This window comes from Miniopterus schreibersii (assembly GCF_964146895.1).
Source record: "Miniopterus schreibersii genome assembly, chromosome: 4".
NCBI classification, from domain to species: Eukaryota; Metazoa; Chordata; class Mammalia; order Chiroptera; family Miniopteridae; genus Miniopterus; species Miniopterus schreibersii.
Window position 1 is genome coordinate 10,880,886 of NC_138105.1, and position 22,539 is coordinate 10,903,424.

A 22,539-nucleotide genomic window follows, 5' to 3' on the forward strand; every position below is an offset into this window, starting at 1 on the left:
AATGCACTCTTCCAATCAAAACAATTATTTATAATGCATTTATTCGGGTATTTTAATAGATTTTAGTACAGTTGTAATTTTTGCTTCTTGCATCCTTTGTTAGATACCATTCACAACAGTAAATTTATGAAGTACATTATTTTCTAGCCTGCTCCTGTTGAAATGCTACCGAGTTCTGTAAGATTATTCTCCATCTACCAGATTTGCTGATATTCTCACTTCTTTTAATGGTTTGTTAATTTGGCTGGGCTTTGTACAAGTTAATATATATCTTCATGTATTTTTTATTGATATAATGTATATTTATATATTAAATATTTTCTTTTCTTTTTTATTTCTTACAACTTGTACCTTTATCTTGTTATGTATACATAACATTATTATGTATACAATATCAGTGTTCTTGGTGTTCTTGTCTTATAACTGACCTTAGATTTTTTTTTTTTTCTAAATTGTTTTCATTAAGTTTGCGACATGTTTTTGGTACATTGGCTTATCTTAAAATCAGTTGTATGACTTTTTTTATTGTTAATGGAGTTAGGTATTACCAAATGCAATTTTTGCAAATTGTTGCGATATCCTTTTAACTTTCCTTTAGACTTCTAATATGGTAAATTATATTAATAGATCTTGGGTTGATGACCTATCCTGGAATTTCTGGGATAAAACCTGCTTAATTGCCATGTGTGTTATTTTTATTGCAAATTTTAGGTTTAGCTAACCCACATTTTATTGACAACTGCTTCATTTTCATGAGTGAACTGGGCCTATTTTTCTCCTCTTTATTTAACTTTGGAATGAAGAATATTCTAATCTCATTAAATGGGTTTGGCATCGTTCTTTATTTTTCTATTTCTGGAACATGTTGTTAAGAGAAGTTACATTTGTCACATGGAGTTTGGTAACATGTACATGGAACTATGTAGGCTAAAATTCTTGGGGTATGAAAGGTATTCAAGGACCACTTTTTGCATTTTTAAAAAATGTATCCATTTAAAGTCATTATGTTTATTCTATAAAATTGTTCGTAATATTTGTTTTATTTCTGTAGTACTTATTCTGAAATTTGTTTATGTGTTAGTTTTGGCCCCTTCTCTCTTTTTTTAATGATTTTTTTGTCTAGCCTTTTTTTTCTCTCTCTCATTCTCACCCAAGGATATGTTTTTATTGATTTGAGAGAGAGAGAGGAAGGGAGAGAGAGAGAGAGAGAGAGAGAAACATTGAGCAGCTGCCTCCCATATGTGCCCTGATCAGGGATCAAACCAGCAACCTTTTGGTGACTGGGTGACACTCCAGCCAACTGAGTCACCTGGCCAGGGCGGTCCCTTCTCTTTTTACTTAATTGATTTCACCAGACTTTTGCCCATCTTACTAATATCATTATTTTCTAATATTTGGTTCTGTATTACATTTAGCACGGCCCATAACTTCTCTTGTTTTCTCTTTCTGTTCCCAGCTTTTTGAGATAACTACTTACTTTATTAGTGTTTTCTTATGAATGCATTTTAGCAACTCATATTCTTCACATTCTTCTTTATATTTTTCAGATAGTCTTGTATAGCTTTTACTATTATTTTGTGTTTTCAGAAAGTTACTTTGTAACTTACTCTTTAAAATTAAGATTACTTATTATATTTACCTAATGTCTAGACGTGTGTATTTTTAGTTATTATTTCATTATTATTTTAAACTTTATTGCTTATGAAGAAATAGTGTGCACATTGTAGATATTTTGAATATTTATTTAGATTTCTTTTTTGGAGTTATATTGTCTTAAGCTAATGTCAAACATTTAGAAAGTTAAAAAAAAGAAAGAAAACCCCCAAAAGTATGGAAAAAATCACCCAGGATCTCAATACTTTGGCCAAGATACATTTTTATGCTTAATTTAATCCCTAGGCTTTTAAATGATAGAGTATTGGTTGATTTATTAATTCAGTCAACAAATCTTTGTATATTACCTATGGCCTAACATTATCTGAATTCCTCCAATTTAAAAAACTACCAAACTTTTACTTCATGTATGGAAGAATTTAGTGTTCACTTATATACTTGCTGTTAGCCAAAAGGCCAAGAAGCGATTAGTATTCATGTATGGTCGTTAAGATTAAGGACATGAAATTCCAATTAGATTCTGACTAATGTTAGGGTTTTATGCTCCTGTTTTTAACTTTAAAATACAAGTCTTCTTTAGAATGGTAAATCAATGAATCATTGGACTCTAGAGAAACAGAAAACTATAAGAAGATAGGAGACAGTGAAATTAAAACTTGCCAGATGTACTATCTACACTCTTAAGTAATTATTACATTCAAATCTGAGTGCTTGTGCATATTATCCAGAAATATTTACATCCGATCTCATCCTATAAAAGAAAAGGACCCCTTACTCTGAAAATTTGATTTACTTTCTATTTAATGAATTCTATTATTCGCTTAGTGACCCCCCCATTTTAATATCTAACAATGTTTCTGTACTTTTTTTTTAAAATCCTCACCTGAGGATATTTTTTCCATTGCTTTTTCATAGATAGTGAAAGGGGGGGAAGAGAGAAAGAGAAATACCTATTGGTTGCCTACTGCATGAGCCTCTTCCAGGGCCAGAGCTGGCAACCAAGGTACAAGCCCTTGGCCAGAATCAAACCCGGGACCCTTTAGTCAGCAGGTCGATGCTCTACCTACTGAGCCAAACTGGCCGGGGCATGTTTGCTTTTTAACATCAACACTGAGGAAATTCCTTCTCTGAATATTGGCAGTAAGCAGGCGTGGGGCTCATAGCCTGTGATATTTTCCATGCTCCCTTCCACAGAAGCGAGGGAGGGTGGGATAGTGAGAGGAAAGGGGCGCTTAGGGAAATGCTGGGACCGACCAGGTGGTGCAGGAAGCTCACTGCGGTGTAAGTGTGGGAGCACTCAGGGCTCGGCCGCCACCCAGCGTTTAGGGCTGGCTGGATTCTCCCAGGGTGGTCATAACTGATGGGACAACACCAAGGGTACTATGCACAACACAGGCTTCCCTAAGTGCAGGTGAGGGTCACAGCGCCCTGTATTTACACGGATGGCAAACAGCGGGTCTGAGGAGCCTGCTCGGGCTCTGAGAGCCAAGGCTCATAGCCCTAGTGCTGCACAGGCTGGGTGCGGGTGAGCTGCTGACCCCGCCTGGGCTTGCTGGAGAAGCCACGCTTTCCCGCTGTTCGGTTGTTAGGCCCTTTCTACTCTCTTGGCCCTTCCACCTCTTCTGGAGACTCAGGAAATGTGTGTGCCTGACCATGACAAATGTCAGGTCTGGGGCTTTTCTGATAGTTAAATACAAGACTGGGAAAATCAAAGCTCAGACTATAGGCATTTCGTTCCACTGTAAGTCTGGCGTCTGTGGATAATTTCTGAATTACATTTTATATCTGTGATTGCCTGTCAAATCTGAAGGAGAGATAAGCTTGGAAAAACTGGCAGGCATTTTTTTAGTGCTAGGGAAAACTACGGAAGGTGGCAAAAGCATTTGGAGAGAGGTAACAATGTCTTTTCCCTATGCATTTCCATTTAGTTGCCGAAGAGGCAACCAAAGAAGCTCAGGAAGGTAAACCAAGACATGGAAAGGAAACAGTAGAAAAGCACAGTAGAGTGACGTCTCTGGAATCTACCTCCACAATTTCTGTCCCGTGAGAGTGAACATCTTGGCCTCCTAGAGCCATAGTGATAGAGTTCTTTGGTGATTTCCTCTAAGATTTGGCAGAGGTTAGACGATGACTCTGTCTGACTAAGAGAGATGGGGGATTAGTGCCCATGCTTTGTCTCTTAATGGTTATATAAAGCAAATATACAGATGCACAGCTGAAATAAAGGAAGTTGGTCTTTGGTTGGCTATTTGCAATGGCCACACTTCCAAACTGTCCTTTATGCTTAGCCAGGACAACATTTGGAAAATGTAAGTGTAATCACGCCTTTCCCTAAGACCCTATGATGTACTGCATCCAGAATAAAGTCCAAACTCTTTACCAGGGAACTCAGTCCTATAAGGACCAAGCCCCGTGTCCCCTCCAGTCCCTTTCCCTACCCTCCGCGCTCACACGCAATCGCCCAGGCATTTTGCTCTCATTCCACGGCCTTCAGGCCACTAAACCAGCCTCACTTTGGGGCCTGGGAACATGGTGCTCTCTGAGCGCACACAGTTCTCATTTTCTGTACGTGTGCTGGGTGGCATCTCTTCCTGGAGACGCCGGCCTCACACTCTCCTCTGAAAGACCTCCCCGACCGCCCCCTGGAGGCGCTTCCCTTCCACACCCCCTGGATTTCCTGCCCTGCCCTCTCCTTGAACTTGCCATTCCTTTCCCTCCACTTGTAACCCTGTATTTGCTTCCTTACTTTTTCCTTTGTCTATCTCCCTCTATAGATCGTAGGCTTTGCAAGGCACTAACTACTTACTACCTGACTTGTTAGTGCCTATCTGTTGACCAATCTTTACAAGACACTCAATGGAAAAAAGGGGGGGGGGGGGCAGAGTGGAAAAACAACAGATATCTGGACACTGATATCTTGCTCAGCTTAGATGGACAGGAACACCCTGCCTTGTGGTTGACCACGGGCTTTCGTATCTTGGCACTCAGCCTCTTTCTTCATCTCATCTCAAGGTCTGGGTTTCTGCTCCTGAGATGGTCCTTTCTTCTTTTACAGAGTGAGAAGAGATGGGGGTCAAGGGGAAGGCCAGGCGTTAGTTGGTGATGTGATGTGATGATGTGATGTGATGTTTGTGGGAATGGGCCTTTTCCTAAGTGTTTCACCTACACTGTCTCTGTGCAAAGGGAAAGATAGAGGGCGGAGTGGCTGTGCCTGGGCTACAGCTTGTAGCTGGCGAGGAGATAAAATACCTGGTAATGTCACTGAACCAGGGCTCTCCCTCAGGCTGCCACCGGTCAGGTCTGTATAGATCTAGTAGCTTGACCGAGGCTCCCCTTCCTCTCACCTAAAGTGAGATCCGCACCAGCTCCCTCATCCTTCCCCCTAAGGAACTGAAGTGTCAGCCTTTTCAAATACAAGCAAGTCTTTACTGCAAACAGACAATAACTAAATGCAGAATTGCGTGTGCCTAAGGTGTAAAGTTTAGGTTTACAGAAGGATAATACGGTAAAATTCACCCCTTTTAGGTAAATCCTTTGGTAAGTTTAGAAAAACATAGTCATGTATCCACCACCTCAGTCTAGAGGTAGAATATTTTCATTACCTCTCCCCTCACCAACACCACCTTAGTCCACTGAGCTGGTTTCCGTCCTGCTGTTTTCCAGGATGTCACACATTGTTGCTTTTATCCTTAATGGATTCTTATTTTTGCTTACCTTCGTTTTTGAAATTGTTGCTATTTTAATTGTCTTGAATTCAAACTTAATTTTTATGTTTTCAGTTTTTCTTGTTTGGTAATGGGGGAGTGTAAGACTACCACCTTTCCTTTTTCTGTACCCCACATTTTGTTAAAGGAAATGCTATTATTACCCAATATTTTATTACTTTGTTTTTTATTTCTTCTTGGATCTGAGTTTTTAATTTCAAGCATTGTTTTATATTTTTAGTAGTAAGTTATAATTTTATTGCCTTATTAGCAATATCTGTTATTTCTTTTTTGTGGATTTTATCACAGTTGTGTGTTTTTTTTAATATATCTTTATTGATTTTAGAGAAAAGAAAGGAGAGGGAGAGAGGGAGACAGAAACATCAATGATGAGAGAGTCACTGATCGACCCCGCAACCCGGGCATGTGCCCTGACCGGGAATCGAACCCTGATCACCTGGATCCCAGGTTGAAGCTCAACCACTGAGCCACGCCGGCCGGGCTATCACAGTTCTTTATCGTATATTATGCATCAACTTTGAGACAAGTTACTTAAAAATTTTTAATCCTATAACTTAAGATTGCGGTTGTGAAACAACATCTGGAAAAGTCCATGTCTATTCATCAGCACAATGCCGGCTGGAACCAGCCCTCGGTAAATATGAGCTAAGCCTTGCGTTCATCGCGCCCCATAGGTTTTGAAACTTACTGTATACTTTTTTGCTTAAGGTTCATAATTTTGAAATTTATGTATTAAGGAAGTGGTCAGTTATGTCTTTCAGATATTCTGCATGCTAGTTCTCTTACTTTCTGTTATTGGCTGCGAGAAATTACCACTCTTTTGTTTGAGTTAATATCAACCTTTCCTTTTTCTTTGCTTTACACGGATCCTAACCGGTTCCCGTTGGTGCGAAACACTTCAGGGCAGCTGGGGGGCTCCCACCTGAGAGGGGGGAGCTAGTAAGTCTTCACCTGCTGGGGCGCGGGGCGGCCCCGTGGGGAGACAAGGGCCTGAGGGCACAGTAGGACTAACACTTAGTGTGGAGCTGCGTTACCGCGCTCAGGCTGCCGTAGCGAAGCACCGCAAACCGGGGGCTTGAACAACGTCAGTTCCTTTCCTCACAGCCCTGGGGGCCCTGAGTCCAAGATCAAGTGCGGGCGCCCTGGGTTCCTTCCGAGGCGTCGTCTCTGGCTCGCAGACGCCTGTCCTCTCCCAGTCTCCACGTCGCCTCCCCCTGTGCCTGTCCGCCTCCAAACCGCCTCTCCTGTAAGGACACTGCTGGAACTGGATTAGGGCCACCCCAGCGACCGCACTTCAACTTCATTACCTCTGTAAAGACCCTGTCTCCGAAGACGGTCTCATTTTAAGGCCCTGGGGATTAGGACTTTGGCATATGATATGTGGTTTTTTTTGGGGGGGGGGCGGACAAAATTTTGTCTATCACGTAGGTCAATTAAAATAAAACTTAAAGCATATCAGAGAGATTTTCACCGCCAGGAGGTTACGGCGAGGCGCGGGCCCGGGAACTGTCCCACCGCATTTAAGTCAGAGCAGGCAGTGAGCAGTAGGTGGGGAGACTCAGCCTAGACTTAGGCAGGATTGGATTTCACAGCCGGACCCTCGGGGCCGGGACCTCTGGCCCAGCCGGCTGGCTTCACCCTTCACCACCTCCTCTGTAAAGGGACTTTGCGTTTTAGAAAGTTCAAGTGTGGCTCTGCGTTCATCTTTCCCCCCCTAAAGAACTAATAGTTTTTACATCCTGTGAGTACTAAGGTGTCTGACAATACGTTTTCTTTGCTTGGAGGGGATTACAGCTATGGGATCGTTTCTGTTTTCTCACGACTTGGAGGCTGGGCCACCTTAAGCTCACCTTTTTTTTTTTTAATTCTCACTCGAGGATATTTTTTCCATTGCTTTTCAGAAAGAGTGGAAGGGGGGAGGGAGAGAGAGATACATCGATGTGAGAGAGAGAGAGATTGACTGGTTGCCTCCCGCATGCACCTCATCCTGGGCCGGGGATCGAGCCTGCAACCAAGGTACGTGTCCTTGGCAGAATCGAACCCGGGACCTTTCAGCCTGCGGGCTGACGCTCTAACCACTGAGCTAAACTGACCAGGGCCAAGCTCACCTTTTTGATGACTTGGTTTTTCATATATGTTTTCCCAGTGGATGTTCTAGGGTTCATTATTTATTCTCGAAGTTCAGAAGCTACTATGTCTCTCATTGCTTCATGTGATTTTTTTTCTGTAAAATCAATTTTTCGGACACAAGACTTTATTTCAGGAGTTTTCCTTATTATATCATTGGACGCTTTATTTCATTTTTTGCATCTCTTCCGCAGGAAAGACAATTCTGTGTATATTAGGCCTCTTTTCCATCAAATTCCTTCTCTAACCACTCCTCCTCCTCGGTTTCTACCTCTTAATTTTCATTTCGAACACGCTGTTGCTTTGCGTTTAGAAGAACGGATTTAAATGTTTGATGGTCTTACTGCTGTTTTAATCCCTCTGACGGGTTGACCATTTCTTTCCTTGCCTGCCTGGCTCGTGCTGGCCCACTTCCAGGCAGTCTTAGGAACTAATTGACAGAGAACCACTGCTTCTTCGCCCTTCACAAAGTTACTTCTGCTCTCCAGCTCACGTTTGCAGCTTTGTCCTGAGGACTTTAAGTGGAAGCAGGTCATTTGGGAGATGAGATGGCGTGTGTGAGCTTCGGTGCACTTGTTTGGAGAGAGTGCAGAGGAGAAAACGCTAGGATGCAGGATTTTATCTGGATTTTGGTGTTGTCTCAAATGGCTTCCTCACCAGACATGCTCTTCCCCCTGCCCTGGGCACAGCAGGTCATTAAGGCGGTGTCCTTTGTCACCTCCATGTTACCACCAAATTTAGGAGCCTGGGAGAGAGGAACAAAAGGTGGTGTTGGCAACCCCACCCCCTCTGGCCCCTCTTTGCTGTGGTGGGGAGTCATGTCTGTAGAGAAAAATCTCTATTTCTGCCACCACCAGGCCACACTGATTAGTACCCGCCCCTGTGAATTTGCCTGAGAATCTCTAGGACCTCCTCAGTTACCTTTAAAGATATATAATCCGCGACGAAGAGCAGCAGAGAAATAAACTGACTTTCTGTAGTCTCCTTGAATTGTTCCAAATATGTGGAATCCAATGAACAAAATAAACTGATGAACAAAATGGCCCAGACACATGGACACATGGAACAGAGCGGCCGGTGCCCGAGGGGAGGGGGTGGTGACGGGATCAGCTAAAGAACATACACGCATGACCCCAGGGACACGGACGACAGTGTGGTGAAGGCCAAGGGAGGGGCAGGCGGTGTGGGTGGAGGTGGGCAAAGGGGTGCAAAGGGGGGACACCTGCTATAATGTCAACATAAACATTTTTTAATAAAAAAAATATATATAAAGCACTGTGACAGATCATAGAACTACAAATGGTTACACTACCAAAAAAAAAAAAAAGAAAGGAAAAAGATATTTAAAGTGTACATTGTGATTTGATATGTGTATACCCTGGGAAAGATCCCCTCCACTGAGTTAAATAACACGTTCATTACCTCACATATTTACCTTTTTTGGTTTTTTGTTTGTTTTGTCGAGAGCATTTAAGTTCTACTCTCAGCCAATTTATATTATACAATACAGTGTCATCAGCTATATTTCATGGTTTTTTTCAGAATGGGGAAAAAAACAGGGTAAGCGTGTCCCTCTGGTGCGGCTCAGTTGGTTGAGCACCGTCCCAAACGCCAAGAGGTTCAATTCCCGGTCCAGGCACAGGCCCGTGTTTCGGCCCCACCCCCAGTAGGGGGCGTGCAGGAGGCAGCCAAGCATGTTTCTCTCTCATTGATGTTTTTCTCTCTCTCTCCCTCTGCCTTCCTCTCTCTCTCTCTCTCTCTAAAAAAATCAATAAAAACATATATTTTTTTAAAAACACCACAGGGTAAGCAGGCTTTTAATTTTATTTAACTTTTAAATTGTCAATCTAGTGATGACTTTAGGTTAAGAGCAATGAAACATTTCTTTCAAGTGCAATTTCAGCTTCAGGAAACTGGAGTGTCTCATGTTATCTCTTTTCCTTGCAGGAAGGAAATGACTACATTAGAGAAAGAAAATCAAGGTCAAAGTCAGAAAAGTAAGTCATTGCTTCACAATATTTGTTAGACGAGGGAAGTTATAAACTTAAATATCCAAATTAGCTGAGATTTTGATACTCCATCAGGATTGGAGTCTTCATACAGATGTCTTAGTGCTTCATTTTTTGTCTCACAAAACTGAATTTATTATTCTTTGTGTTATAACAGTATCTATGTATAATTTCTTTCAAGCAACACTTTGTACTCTTCTATAGGAAACAATTAATTAAAATTCTACTGATTTTAATTTCTATATTGTTATTTTTAAATAGAGCTATTTTTAATATTAGCCAGTGTTAAGTGTATCTTTTTTGCTCATGCATTTACTCTGTTTGACTTAGTATCTAGGTCAGGTGATTACTTTAAAGTGGGCAACTATAAATAACAATGTTTAGTCCTTTGGGACAGGGACAGCTGAAGGAAACTCACTTTTCTCATTGCTTTGCTTCAACCGTCGTCTCACCTGACAGTCAGACTTCTTCAAAGAATTGCCTAGCCATGTAATTTGGAAATTTGCATTTCCCAGCCTCTCAGCTCCACTGGGTGTACCTGATGGGCAAGAAATAAATGTATTTTTTCCAATATCATCATGACCATAACAGAATAACATACTTAAAAAGCATCATAGTGCATGGCACCTAAAATTGTCATGTGAAACAATTCTCGTAATTAAATTTGTTGAGGTAACTTGGTTAATAACATTATATGTTTCAAGTTTGCAGTTCTATAATTCATCTGTATACTACACTGTGTGCTCACCACCCAAAACCTAGTGTCCCTTCGTCACCATACATTTGACCCCCTTTACCAGCTTCATCCCCCTCTGTGCTGATGAGCACCATTATTTCGTCTGTGTCTGTCAGTTGATTGTTTGTTGCTTTTTTTGTTTTATATCCCACATATGAGTGAAATCATAAGGCTCTTGTCCTTCCCGATGAAACAGTTATTTGATTGTATATGTTTGTACTAAACCATGGTATGAAATATATTTCTATCCATGGGTCATGTTAAAAAGTTGTTGAATGCCTCTCCCCAAAGGCAACCACTACAGACAATGTTCAGTCTTAATCTCAATCGCTGTATCTCCAGCGCTCGCAAATACCGCTCAGCATCCCCCTCCTGAAATCGCTCCTTCCTCCTTCTGACGCCACACTCTGCTGTTTGCATCCTGGGTCACAGCCACTTCTCCACCATCTAACAGGACCCTTTCTTGGGCACACCTAAAATGCCAGCGCTCCTCAGTGACCCAGCCTTGGGACTTTCATTACTCTCTTGAAGAGTTTGTGTATGGTTGATCTTATTTCTACTAATACTTGGTGGAGTTTTCTGGTGAAGCTATGGGGGTTGAGGTGATGTTGTAAAGAATTTTTTACATATGTGTGCAAATGCTTTTGCAGCTATAGAGTATTCACATTTCCTGTTTAATTTTGTCAGCTTTGTAACACATTTTTCTCATCAAATTTCGAAGTCCTAAGCTTAAAATTGGTCATCATATGCTTATATGAATCTTATTATAATTTTAAAAAATTTAAATTACAGTTGACATATAATACCATATTAGTTTTCAGGTGTACAATGTAATGATTAGATATTTATATTCCCTACAAAGTGATCGCCCCCATAAGTATAGTACCACCTGGCACCATACATAGTTATTACAATACTATTGACTATATTCCCCATGCTGTACTTTGCATTCCCTTGACTGTTTTTGTAACAGGCAATTTGTACTTCTTAATCCCTTCACCTTTTTTACCCAGCCCCCTGAGACGCCTCCCACCTGGCAAACATCAAATTGTTCTCTGGATTTATGAGATTGTTTCTGTTTTATTTCATTTATTTTGTTTTTTAGATGCCACACATATAAGTGAAACCATACGGTATTTTTCTATGTCTGACTTATTTCACTTAGTACGATACCCTGTAAGTCCATCCATGTTGTCACAAATGGTAAGGTTTTCTTTTTTATGGTTGAGTAATATTCCACTGCATATATATGCACCACTTCTTTATCCGATTGTTGATCAGTGGACACTTAAGTTGCTTTCATACCTTTTTAAATTATTATTTTATTATTAATATTTTTTTCATTGCTTTCCAAGAGAGTGGAAGGGAGAGAGAGAGAGACAGAGAGACAGACATCGATGTGAGAGAGACACATGGATTGGTTGCCTCCTGCACCCACCCCAACCAGGGCCAGGGATTAAGCCCGCAACTGGGGTACATGCCCTTGTTCGGAACTGAACCTGGGACCCTTCAGTCCTCAGGCCGACGCTCTAACCACTGAGCCAAACCAGCCAAGGCCCTGCTGGTTTTTACATCCTGAAGTTATCAGGACTTCTTTTCCTGGCACTGGAACCCTGGGATGAGGGGTCTGGTGTGGGGCTGGGACCCCTTGCTCCTCAAGGGAGACCTCCATAGCCAAGACATTAAATAAAATGCCACTCATGGGTGTTGGACCAACCCATTCAGCCCCTCTGCCCCTCCTTCCAGTCTCAATGGGGCTTCTTCTTTAATTCTTTAGTTGTAGGACTCCTGTTTAGCCAAATTTCAGGTGGTTCTGAATGATGGTTGTTCTATAATTTAGCTGTAATGTTGATGCGGCTGTGGGAGGAGGCGAGTACTATGTTTACCTATGCCACCACCTTGACCTGTATTGCTTTCTTAGTTTCTCTTTCTGATAGATCATTGTTGGTGTAGAGAATGCCACCAATTTCTGGGTGCTAATTTTGTATCCTGCTACTTTGTCAAATTCATTTATTAGTCCTAGCAGCTTTTCAGTGGAGTCTTTAGGGTTTTCTGTGTGCAATATCATGTCATCTGCGAATAATGACAGTTTTACTTCTTTTTTCCCCAATTTGGATGCCTTTTATTTCCTCTTCTTGTCTAATTGCTGTTTCTGGGAAATCCAGTACTATGTTGAATAAGTAGTGAAAGCAGGCATCCCCCTCTTGTTCCTGATCTTAAGGGAAACACTTTTAGTTTTTGACCATTGAGTATGATGTTGGTTGTGGATTTGTCATAAATGGCCTTTATTATGTTGAGGTTTGTTCCATCTATTTCCACTTTCCTGAGAGTTCTTATCATAAATAGGTGCTGGATTTTATCATATGCTTTTTCTGCATCTACTTATATGATCAAGTGGTTTTTATTCTTCATTTTGTTTATGTGGTGTAGCACAGTTATTGATTTGTGAATATTGTACCAACCTTGCATCCCTGGAATAAATCCTACTTGATTATGGTCTATGATCTTTTTAAAATTTATTTATCTTTATTGTTGAAAGTATTGCAGATGTCCCCCCCCCCCATTAATCCCCTCTAATGATATTTTTAATGTATTGCTGGATCCAGTTTGCTAATATTTTGCTGAGGAGTTTAGCATTTATGTTCATCAGGGATACTGGACTATAATTTTCTTTTTTGGTAGTGTCTTTATCTGGTTTTGGAATTAGGATAATGCTGGTCTTGTAAAATGAGCTTTGGAGTTTTCCCTCCTCTTAAATTTTTTGAAATAGTTTGAGAAGGATTGGTGTTAGTTCTTCTTTGAATGTTTGGTAAAATTCACCTGTGCAGCCATCTGGTCCAGAACTTTTATGTGCTGGGAGTTTTTTTTTATTACTGCTTCAATTACACTAGTTGTAATCTGTCTATTCAGATTCTCTGATTCTTCCTGATTCAGTTTTAGAAAATTGTATTTTTCTAAGAATTTATCCATTTTGTTGAGATTGTCCAATTCTTTGGCATATAGTTGTTTGTAATGTTTTCTTACAGTCCTTTGTATTTCTGTGATGTCAGTTGTTACTTCTCCTCTTCCATTTCTGATTTTATTTATTTGGGTCCTCTCTCTTTTTTTCTTGATGTGTCTGGTTAAAGGTTTGTCGATCTTGTTTATCTTTTCAAATAATCAGTTCTTTTTTAATTGATTTTTTTGTATTGTGTTTTTAGGCTCTATTTTGTTTATTTCTGCTGTGATCTTTATAATTTTCTTCCTTCTACTCACTTTGGGCTTTGTTTGTCATTTTTTCCTTTAAATGTAAAGTTAGATTGTTTACTTGAAGTTTTTTCTGTTTCCTGAGGTAGCCTATAATGCTATGAATTTCCCTCTTAGGACTGCTTTCACTGTGTCTCATAGATTTTGCATTGTTGTGTTCTCATTTTCATTTCTTTCAAGGTAAGTTTTTATTTCTTCCTCAATCTCATTGTTAACTCATTTATTGTTTAGGAACATGTTATTTAGCCTCCATGACTTTGTGTGTTTTTTCAGTTTTCTTCTGGTGGTTGAATTCTAATTTCATACCATTATGGTCAGAGAAGATGCCTGATATGATTTCAATCCTTTTAGATTTATTGAGACTTGTTTTGTGTCCTAACATGTGGTCTATTTTAGAAAATAATTCATGTGCACTTGGAAAGAATGTATATTCTGCTGCTTTGGGGTGAAACACTCTGAAGATATCAATTAAATATATCTGATCTCATGTGTCTTTAAGGCCACTGTTTCCTTGTTGATTTTCTGTCTCAAAGATCTATCCATTGATATCAATGGGGTATTAAAATCTCCTACTGTGACTTGTTACTGTCAATCTCTCCCTTTTTGTCCATCAAAATTTGCTTTATATATTTAGGTGCTCCTATGTTGGGAGCATAAGTATTTTCCAGAGATATATTCTTTTGTTGGATTGCTGCATTTATCATTATGTAGTGTCCTTCTTTGTCTCTTACTATAGGCTTTATTTTAAAGTCTATTTTGTAAGATATAAGTATTGCAACCCCAGCTTTTTTTTATTTGGAAGAAATATCTTTTTCCATTCCTTTACTTTTAGTCTGTGTGTATCTTTCTTTCTGAGGTGGGTCTCTTGTAGACAGCATATAGATGGGTCTTGCTTTCATATCCATTCAGCTACCCTGTGTCTTTTGATTGGAGCATTCAAGCCATTTACATTTGAAGTGATAATTGATAGGTATGTATTTATTGCTGTTTTATTCTTTGAACTTCATTTCTTTTTGCTCCTCCCCCTCCTCCTCCTTCTAGCAAGCCCATTAACATTTCTTGTAATACTGGTTTCATGGTAACAAACTCTTTTAGCTTTTCCTTGTCTGGAAAGCCCTTTATTTCTCCTTCAATTTTAAATTATAGCCTTGCTGGGTAATCTTGGTTGTAGATGCTTGATTTTCATCACTTTGAATATTTCTTGCCACTCCCTTCCGGACTGAAATGTTTCTGTTGAGAAATCCACTGACAGTCTTATGAGAGCTCCCTTGTAGGTAACTAATTGCTTTTCTCTTGCTGCTTTTAAGATTTTCTCTTTGTCCTTAACCTTTGCCATTTTAATTATGATGTGTCTTGGTGAGGGCCTCTTTGGGTTCATCTTGTTAGGGACTCTCTGCACTTCCTGGACTTGTATGTCTTTTTCCTTCATCAGGTTAGGGGAGTTTTCAGTAATTATTTCTTCAAATAGGTTCTTGATCCCTTGCTCTCTCTCTCCTCCTTCTGGTACCCCTATGATGTAATTGTTGTTATGTGCCATGTTGTCCCAAAGTTCCCTTAAACTATTCTCATTCTTTTTAATTCTTTTTTCTTTGTGCTGCTCTGATTGGGTTTTTTCTCTTATCTTCCAAATCACTGATTCAACCTATTGATGCAACCTACTTTTCATTCCTCCCATTGTATTCTCGATGTCAGAAATGGTATTCTTTATTTTTGACTGGTTCTTTTTCATGGTTTCTATGTATTTTTTTTATGCTTCTCTAGTTCTAAGTTTCTTGAGCACCCTTATAACCATTACTTTGATTTCTATATCTGATAAATTGCTTAACTCCATTTTATTTAGCTCTTTTTCTGGAGATTCCTCCCATTCCTTCATTTGCAGCTTGTTTCTTTGTCTCCCCATTTTGGCTATAACTTAGTGTTTGTTTTTATGTATCAGATAGAATTGCTGTGCCTCCCAGCTTTCGTGGGGTGACCTTATGCAGTAGGTATTCTGTGAGACCCACTGTTGTAGTCTCCTGACCTTCCGAGCTGAGTTCTCTAGGAATGCCCTTTTTATGTGTTATGTGGGCCCTTCTGTTGTGATTGAGTCTTGATTATTGTTGGCCCATTCATAGGTGGAATCGACTCACAGGCTGGTTGACTGCGAGGCTCAACCTCAACCATGTCATGCAAGCTGCTGTACAGTTGCTTACAAAACAAAAAGAAACAAAACAAAACAAAAAGAATATGAAAACAGAAACAAATAAGAAAAGAAAAGGAATATGAAAGAAGAAAATATAAAGAATAAGAAAAGAAAAAAGTTTTAAAGAATAAGAAAAGATAAAATCGAGCTAAGAAAAGGAAAAAAAATATATATATAAAGGAAAAGAAAAGAAAAATAAGGGAAAGAATAAAAAAGAAAAAGTTGAGTTTGCTTCAGCGGAGTGTAGTGCCGGCTGTATTGTCCTTTTGGATGTGGTGTTTTTGAAGCTTGTTGGATCCTGCTCTGATGTTGTCCGAAGCTGGCCACTTGGTGTGCTGGTTCTCGGCCTCTTCAGAAGGACTCTCTTGTAAGCCAATGTCAGACGCTGTCCATGCCTGGCCTTCATTAACCTGTTTGAAGCTACAAGCAGTCCACAGTTTGTGGCTGCCTCTGCTGGGCTTGGCTGTGCATGGGAGGGACCAAGCTGAGCTCCAAGGCCAGCTTTCACTAGCACAGGGCCTAGGGGCAGATCAGCAAATATCCCAAGGCACCCCAAAATCTGCCTTCACCTGCCTCCACCTGCCTCTGGCTGTTAAGTTTAGTCACTAAAAAGTCTCAGTCACTGAAATATCCTCTGGTCGAATCAGGAGGATGGGGCTATTGGATCTCCCCATGAGAAGGAGGTGCTATTCAGACTTCAGGGAAGATGGTGGTGTGATCCCTTGCCCCAGAGACACATGTCTGAGTCTGTCCCAGATTTTTCTCTGACCTTGGCAGGGCAGGGCCCCTAGTAGTCAGGTGGGTGAGGCCTCTGGAGCCCAAAGTTTGGGTCTGCCAAAAGTTGGGAGGGTGTTTCTATTGGATCTCCCATGAGGGGGAAGCACCAGTCAGGTTCATGGGAAACTGGCGGGAATGTTCTAGTCCTACAGCCAGTTTCTAACACATCCTGAGTTTCCCCAGACTTCTATGCCCCAGCCTATGCCACTGACTTCTCAGCAGAGGATAAGATTTGCATGGTGGGGTGAGCAGGATTCCAGAAGGTGGGTTAATTGCTTTTCTCCAGGCTGATACTGTTCAGAGAGGATTGCTCTGCCCAAGAAAGATGGCCTTGTGGTATTGGAGGATGACTCAGTACAGGGATCCTAGCTTCTGTTCCCTCACATCTCTCCCCAAAGCCATAAACCCCAGACGCTCCTCAGGTGAATCATGTCTGCCCTGCCCTCTGTCCGCCAGGGCCCAGATTGAGTGGCTGCAAACAAAATTTTGTGAGTTGTCCCTTTAAGAGGGTGCCTTTGTCTCCAGTGGGCTGAGCCTCTCCTTAGCATACAGAAACTCCACCACCTTTCACAGCCGGATGCTATGTGGGTGCCTGTTCCCAGTTCTGGCATTCTGGGCTGGGTAGCCTGGCTTGGTGTTTAACCTTAATGCATCTCAGGGGAATCTCTTGCTGCTGAGATATCCCTCAATAACTTTGGCTACTGCCAGTGGGAGCAGGGCCAGCCCCTTTCACATCTCCACCCTTCCTACCAGGCTTGAGGTGGCTTCTTCTGCAAGTCCTTGGTTAAAAGTCCCCTCTTCAGATAGTCTTCAGTTAGTAATTCAGGGTGATTGTTCCCCACTTAGCTGTATTTCCAGTTTGGTTCTGGGAGGAGATAAGAGCAAGATCCACCTACTCCACTGCCACCTTGAAAACCTCAGTGTCTGTTATTTCTGCTCTGAGGATTTTATCAAAGTTCTTTGTCATATGTATCAACTTTGAGGCAAGTTACTTACAGTCTTTAAATTTTGGTTTCTTCATATGGAAAATAGTCCTAAAATTCAAAAATACTACAATTTTAGGTTCCAGTTGTGAAAATAACATTTAAAAAATCAATGTCTACTTATTATAACTATGCCTTATTGCCCTAGCCAGTTTGGCTGTGGTTAGAGCGTTGGCTCGAGAACTAAAGGGTCCTGGGTTCAGTTCCAGCCAGGGGCACGTGCTCGGTCCCCAGTGCTGGTCCAGGCACGTGTAGGAGGTGACCAATCAATATGTCTCTCTCACATTGGTGTTTCTCTCTCTCACTCTCTCTCTCTCTTCCACTCTCTGAAAAGCAATGGGAGGTTGCCCTTGGGGAAGGATGAAAAAAAACCTAAACTATGCCTTATTTATTGAATCACAAATTTAAAGGAATGATTGTATCATGTGCTCTGTTTATGTCCTCTGGAAGCAACTGGGTCACAGGTCAGTGTCTGCATTCCTCATTCTTTCTGTAACGGTCTGTTTGAGCAGCCATTTAGGCTGACCTCTTCCATTAGGGTGACCACAGGTAAACTTTAATAAACCTTTTGCCATGCATGTTGTGGACCACTTGTGTCCATATTTTAACACTGATGGCATTCTTTCTGCCTCTAAACCAAACCAGGTGATATAACTAAAACCAGGTTCTCATTCTTTGGGGAGTGTGTTGCTTTTAACAATTCCTAATACCAACTGTTGAAGTCAATCACAATTATTGAATTGAATTACAGAGAACACATTGTAGTGTACTAAGGCCTTACAAATCATAATAGGCGCTACCAGATTTATCAAAAGACAAACAGCAAGTTAAATTAGCATTTCAGAAAACAACATGGTGCTCACTAATGGATTATCTTATGGACTTGAGGAAAGGAAGGTTTTCTTTGCCATTTTATGGGATATTGTCAGAAAGATAAGGTTACATTAATATATCCACTTTAATATTCTTATACTCTTAAGTCTTTAGATATTTTCATGTTTTTTAAATAACAAAAAATATATCTGTGTTAGGCAGAATAAAAGCCCCCAAAGATGTGCAAGTTTGAATCTGCTTTTTTAAAATATGACAAAGGGGACATTGCAGATATGATTACATTAAGGATATTAAGGTGGGTAGAGTATCCTGGATTATCCAGGTGAGCACAGGGTAAGCGCAAAAGTCCTTACAAGGTGGAAGACAGAAGCAGAAGAGACTGTGCTGTACTGGGTGGTGGGAGAAGAATCTGAACTGCCATTGCTGGTCTTACATTGCTGTCATAGAAAGGTCATGACCCACAGAATGAGTGCAAACTCTAGAAGCTGGAAAAGACAAAGAAACTGAGTCTTGCCCAGCCGGAGTGGCTCAGAGGCTGACCATCGACCTATGACCAGGAAGTTGCAGTTCTATTCTGGGTCAGGGCACATGCCCGGGTTGCGGGCTCGATCCCCAGCAGGGGGTATGCAGGAGGCAGCCGATCAGTGACTTTTTCTCATCATTGATGTTTCTGTCTCTTTCTCCCTCTCCCTTTCTCTCTCTGAAATCAATAAAAATATATTTTAGAAAGAAAGAAAGAAAGAAAGAAAGAAAGAAAGAAAGAAAGAAAGAAAGAAAGAAAGAAAGAAAGAAAGAAAGAAAGAGAAAGAAAGAAGAAAAAAAAGAAAAGAAAGAAAAGGAAAAAGGAAGGAAGGAAGGAAGGGAGGGAGGGAGGGAGGGAGGGAGGGAGGGAGGGAGGGAGGGAGGGAGGGAGGGAGGGAGGGAGGGAGGGAGGGAGGAAAGGGAGTCTCCCCTTTTCAGTTAAGGAAGGAAGAACCTCATTATCCAAGACCAGAGGGGTCACTTCATCTGACAAGAGATACCTGTTGGAGGTTGGCATGCAGCTTAATTGCAGTCATCAGAACTTCTCTCAGTTGTTCTTATTCTGATTCTAAGGGTCATTTCTTTTTTCCCCAATCAATACCCTAATTTCAAGTAAGAAGTCTACAGCGAAGGTTAATGCAACTGACCTTTAGCTTCATAATGGCATGTTCCATGTTTTTAATCTGAGACTAACTATGTTTGTTTCTAAACCTTTTGACATCTTCAGCACCAACAGTGGGACCACTGGCCTTTGGGTTCCCGATGCCCATCACACTGACACTTGATTTTCCAAATTGCTGTCCCTAATGCTACAACTGAATTATATTTCTAGGCTACATAATTTCCTAAATTTATGATTATAAAACAATATTAAAATTAAAACATATTTGTTTAAATTATTGCATTTGTGAAGATATGTGATTTTATGGATATATATAGCATTTTATATTTGAAAGCACTGCATTGAATGACTTTTTATTTGTGAAGAATGGGTTATTAGAAATTATTAACATACTGATGTCTTACATAATCTGTTTAATTTGTTTAATATATTCTAAGATTTTGCTAAGAATCACTATCAAGCTTATTAGCTTGTGGATTTTGGAATCAGTCAATGTTCCTCTTATAAATTGAGAATTTTGCCATATTTAGTATTCTGTGCCCTCCTGAATTCCAGCTTGTTTATGAAAAATATTAGTAGTGGATATCAGATTAGCGTGTAAATTGCTTCAGTATCCATACATGTAATTAGCCTCAGTCTGTATACTTGCATTTAATCTGAAGAACTTACTCTTGTTATTTCAGTACCTATCTCTATAATGACTATTCATCTTTAAAAATGTGATTTTTCCTGTCACACTTTTATAGAAGCTCTATCTTAAATGTACAGCTATAATCATTCTGCCTTCATACTTGCCATACTCTGTTTTCATAGCATGTTTGTGGACAAGATTGTGTTACCCAATTTCCAAAGTCCGCTGTCCTTCGGCAGCTTGTGTACCATTTACACAGAAACGTAGCGTTGGTGCTGCCTCAGAACATAGGTTCTTCCACGATCCTGTCCTGCAGCCTTGACACGCTCTCGAATGAGAAGGCCCAAGGCCAGCGGGCCTCGTGCAGTCTTATCGCTGCATTCTGCCCTTTCAACCTCACCCCCCCCAAGCTGGGATGGTCCGAAATTCTCAAATTGGTTTCCTTTTATTTTTATTCTCCAGGTAATGAAGCTTTATCCACTTCTAATCAGGTAATAAAAACATTGCATGTGTCGATAAGTGTCAAAATCCAGATGACTTTATATAAGCATAACTGTAGGCCTTCCTTTCCTTGCCATTTCTAAATGCATCGATCAATGTCTTTCACATTTTAAGTGATATTCTTGGTCATTTTAATGTAGAAACAAAAATAAATAAAAATTTTAAAAAATGCTTTGATTTAGATGATTGGAAAGTTCTTCTTGTTATTCTAATTCTACTAAAGTGTTATTTTAATTTTCAAAAAATTTATAACAAAAATAAATTAAATCAAATAAATACACATGCATAATCTGACCACCATAAAACATCAGTTCTTTTTAACTTTCCACCTTTATTTCCAATCCTTATGTCCATGAATTAACATTTATATTTACCAGCATGGTGGATATCAACAAACACATACAGAAGTTTATTCCTTTTAATACTACATCACAAGCATTTTATTAACTTAATTATTAGGTAGTATCTTAATTTAAAAATTTTTCTTTCATGGTCTATGCAATTGAAAATGTATTTAAACTCTAGATTTTATTAATTGTATTTTATTTTATAAATATTTATAGTTATGTAATTTGATTAGTTACCTAGTGAGTGTCAACTGTTGCATATATTCTATCTCGACATGTGTGACCTAAAGTGTACAACTGCTTTTCTGTAGATATTCAGAGGGATAGCAGTGTATTTCTTTTCTCTTTTATTATATGAGGTGAAATGAGAGCAGAGCGCGTGGTAGCTTAGAGCATAATACACGTTGCTAAAACGAGGTCTCTAAGGCATCAGGGCCTGAAGAAAGGGCTTTGGACTCCTGCAGTGTAAGATCAGCGTCAGAGAAGAAAAGAGGAGGGGTGGGGGACTGAGTTAAAATTTGGCAGGTGATTCTGGATCTTTGATGTCTTTCTTCTTTGTGCTTGGCAGGAAAATGACAGTGGCAGTGGCCCCGAAGACGTTTGCTACACGGTCATTAGTCCCAGCTCCTATCATAGGCCCTCCTTGAGCTCCAATGACAGTGGTTATGAGAACATTAACTCTGTCACAAAGAGAGTGAAATCGTTGAAAGAAGGGTCAGAAACAGAATATGCCCTCCTCAGGACGACTGGCACCCCCAGGCCTTCTCCCTGCGCCCCTGACCATGATTATGAACTTGTGCTTCCCCACTAGACACCTCATTCCCCCTCACCTTTCAGAAACAAAGACGGCGCAGAGCACTGCCCTCTGGGGCAGTCTCTCTCGGCAGCTCAGAAAACATTCATTTCTGGCCAGAGTTTAGAAATGATGTCCTTTTACTATATTGCCTTGGGAAACTCTTAAGCATGGTATTGCTGTGGTTTGTGCGAAGCCATATACATTGACATCATGATATAAAGTATCCTACATCTCTTTGTTTATAAGGTTTGAAGGCATGGACGTGGTGGGGAAACCTTCCTAGGCAATAAGCATCCACAAATATATGACCTAAAACATTCAGTTCCACCCGCACTTTCCAAATTTCAAATGCCAATATTTTCATTCCTAATTATGTATTTTATTTTTGAAGTATAAACTACTCAATAAACTTTTAAAATATAAGACCAGTGATGAGACCCATTACTAATCTGGTATTTACTTCAATTTTGTCTTTTTCATGTATTGGAAATTTTGCTTGTGATAATATTTCAAGAATCAATAGTTATTAATATTGGATTTTCTGAGAGAAGAAGCTGAGTATGCCATTAATTATTAAAGAAGAAATGCATCAGGCTTAGTTACCCGTTGTCTTTCTTTCTAATAGTAAATAGAATGACTTCGTTCAAATATTAGCAAAACACAAAAGCGAACTTGTGCCTGTAGCTCTGTTCACAACATACTAGGTGATCGCCCTGTGATTAGCTGCCTCTACTAAAGAAGAGTCAATAGGCTCTGATTTTAAATTTTAGGCAAACTGATAAATAATCCATCCATTTTTATTTTCATTCCTAAAGAAATTTTTTAAAAAATATATCTTTTTTGATTTCAGAGAGAGGAAGAGAGAGAGAGAAACATCAGTGATGAGA

General features: G+C 40.1%; 1 protein-coding gene across 1 annotated transcript in view; it reads left to right on the forward strand.

The window, feature by feature from the left end:
• GCSAML (germinal center associated signaling and motility like) overlaps positions 1-22,246 on the forward strand; it is a 30,416-nt gene extending 8,170 nt beyond the window's left edge. Inside the window, exons 2-4 of the mRNA XM_081135794.1 lie at positions 9,414-9,463; positions 20,471-20,499; positions 21,425-22,246. Of these exons, the coding sequence (XP_080991920.1) occupies positions 9,414-9,463; positions 20,471-20,499; positions 21,425-21,667 (322 nt within the window). The 3' untranslated portion in view covers positions 21,668-22,246. The remainder of the gene's footprint in view (positions 1-9,413; positions 9,464-20,470; positions 20,500-21,424) is intronic.
• The last annotated feature ends 293 nt before the right edge of the window (positions 22,247-22,539 follow it).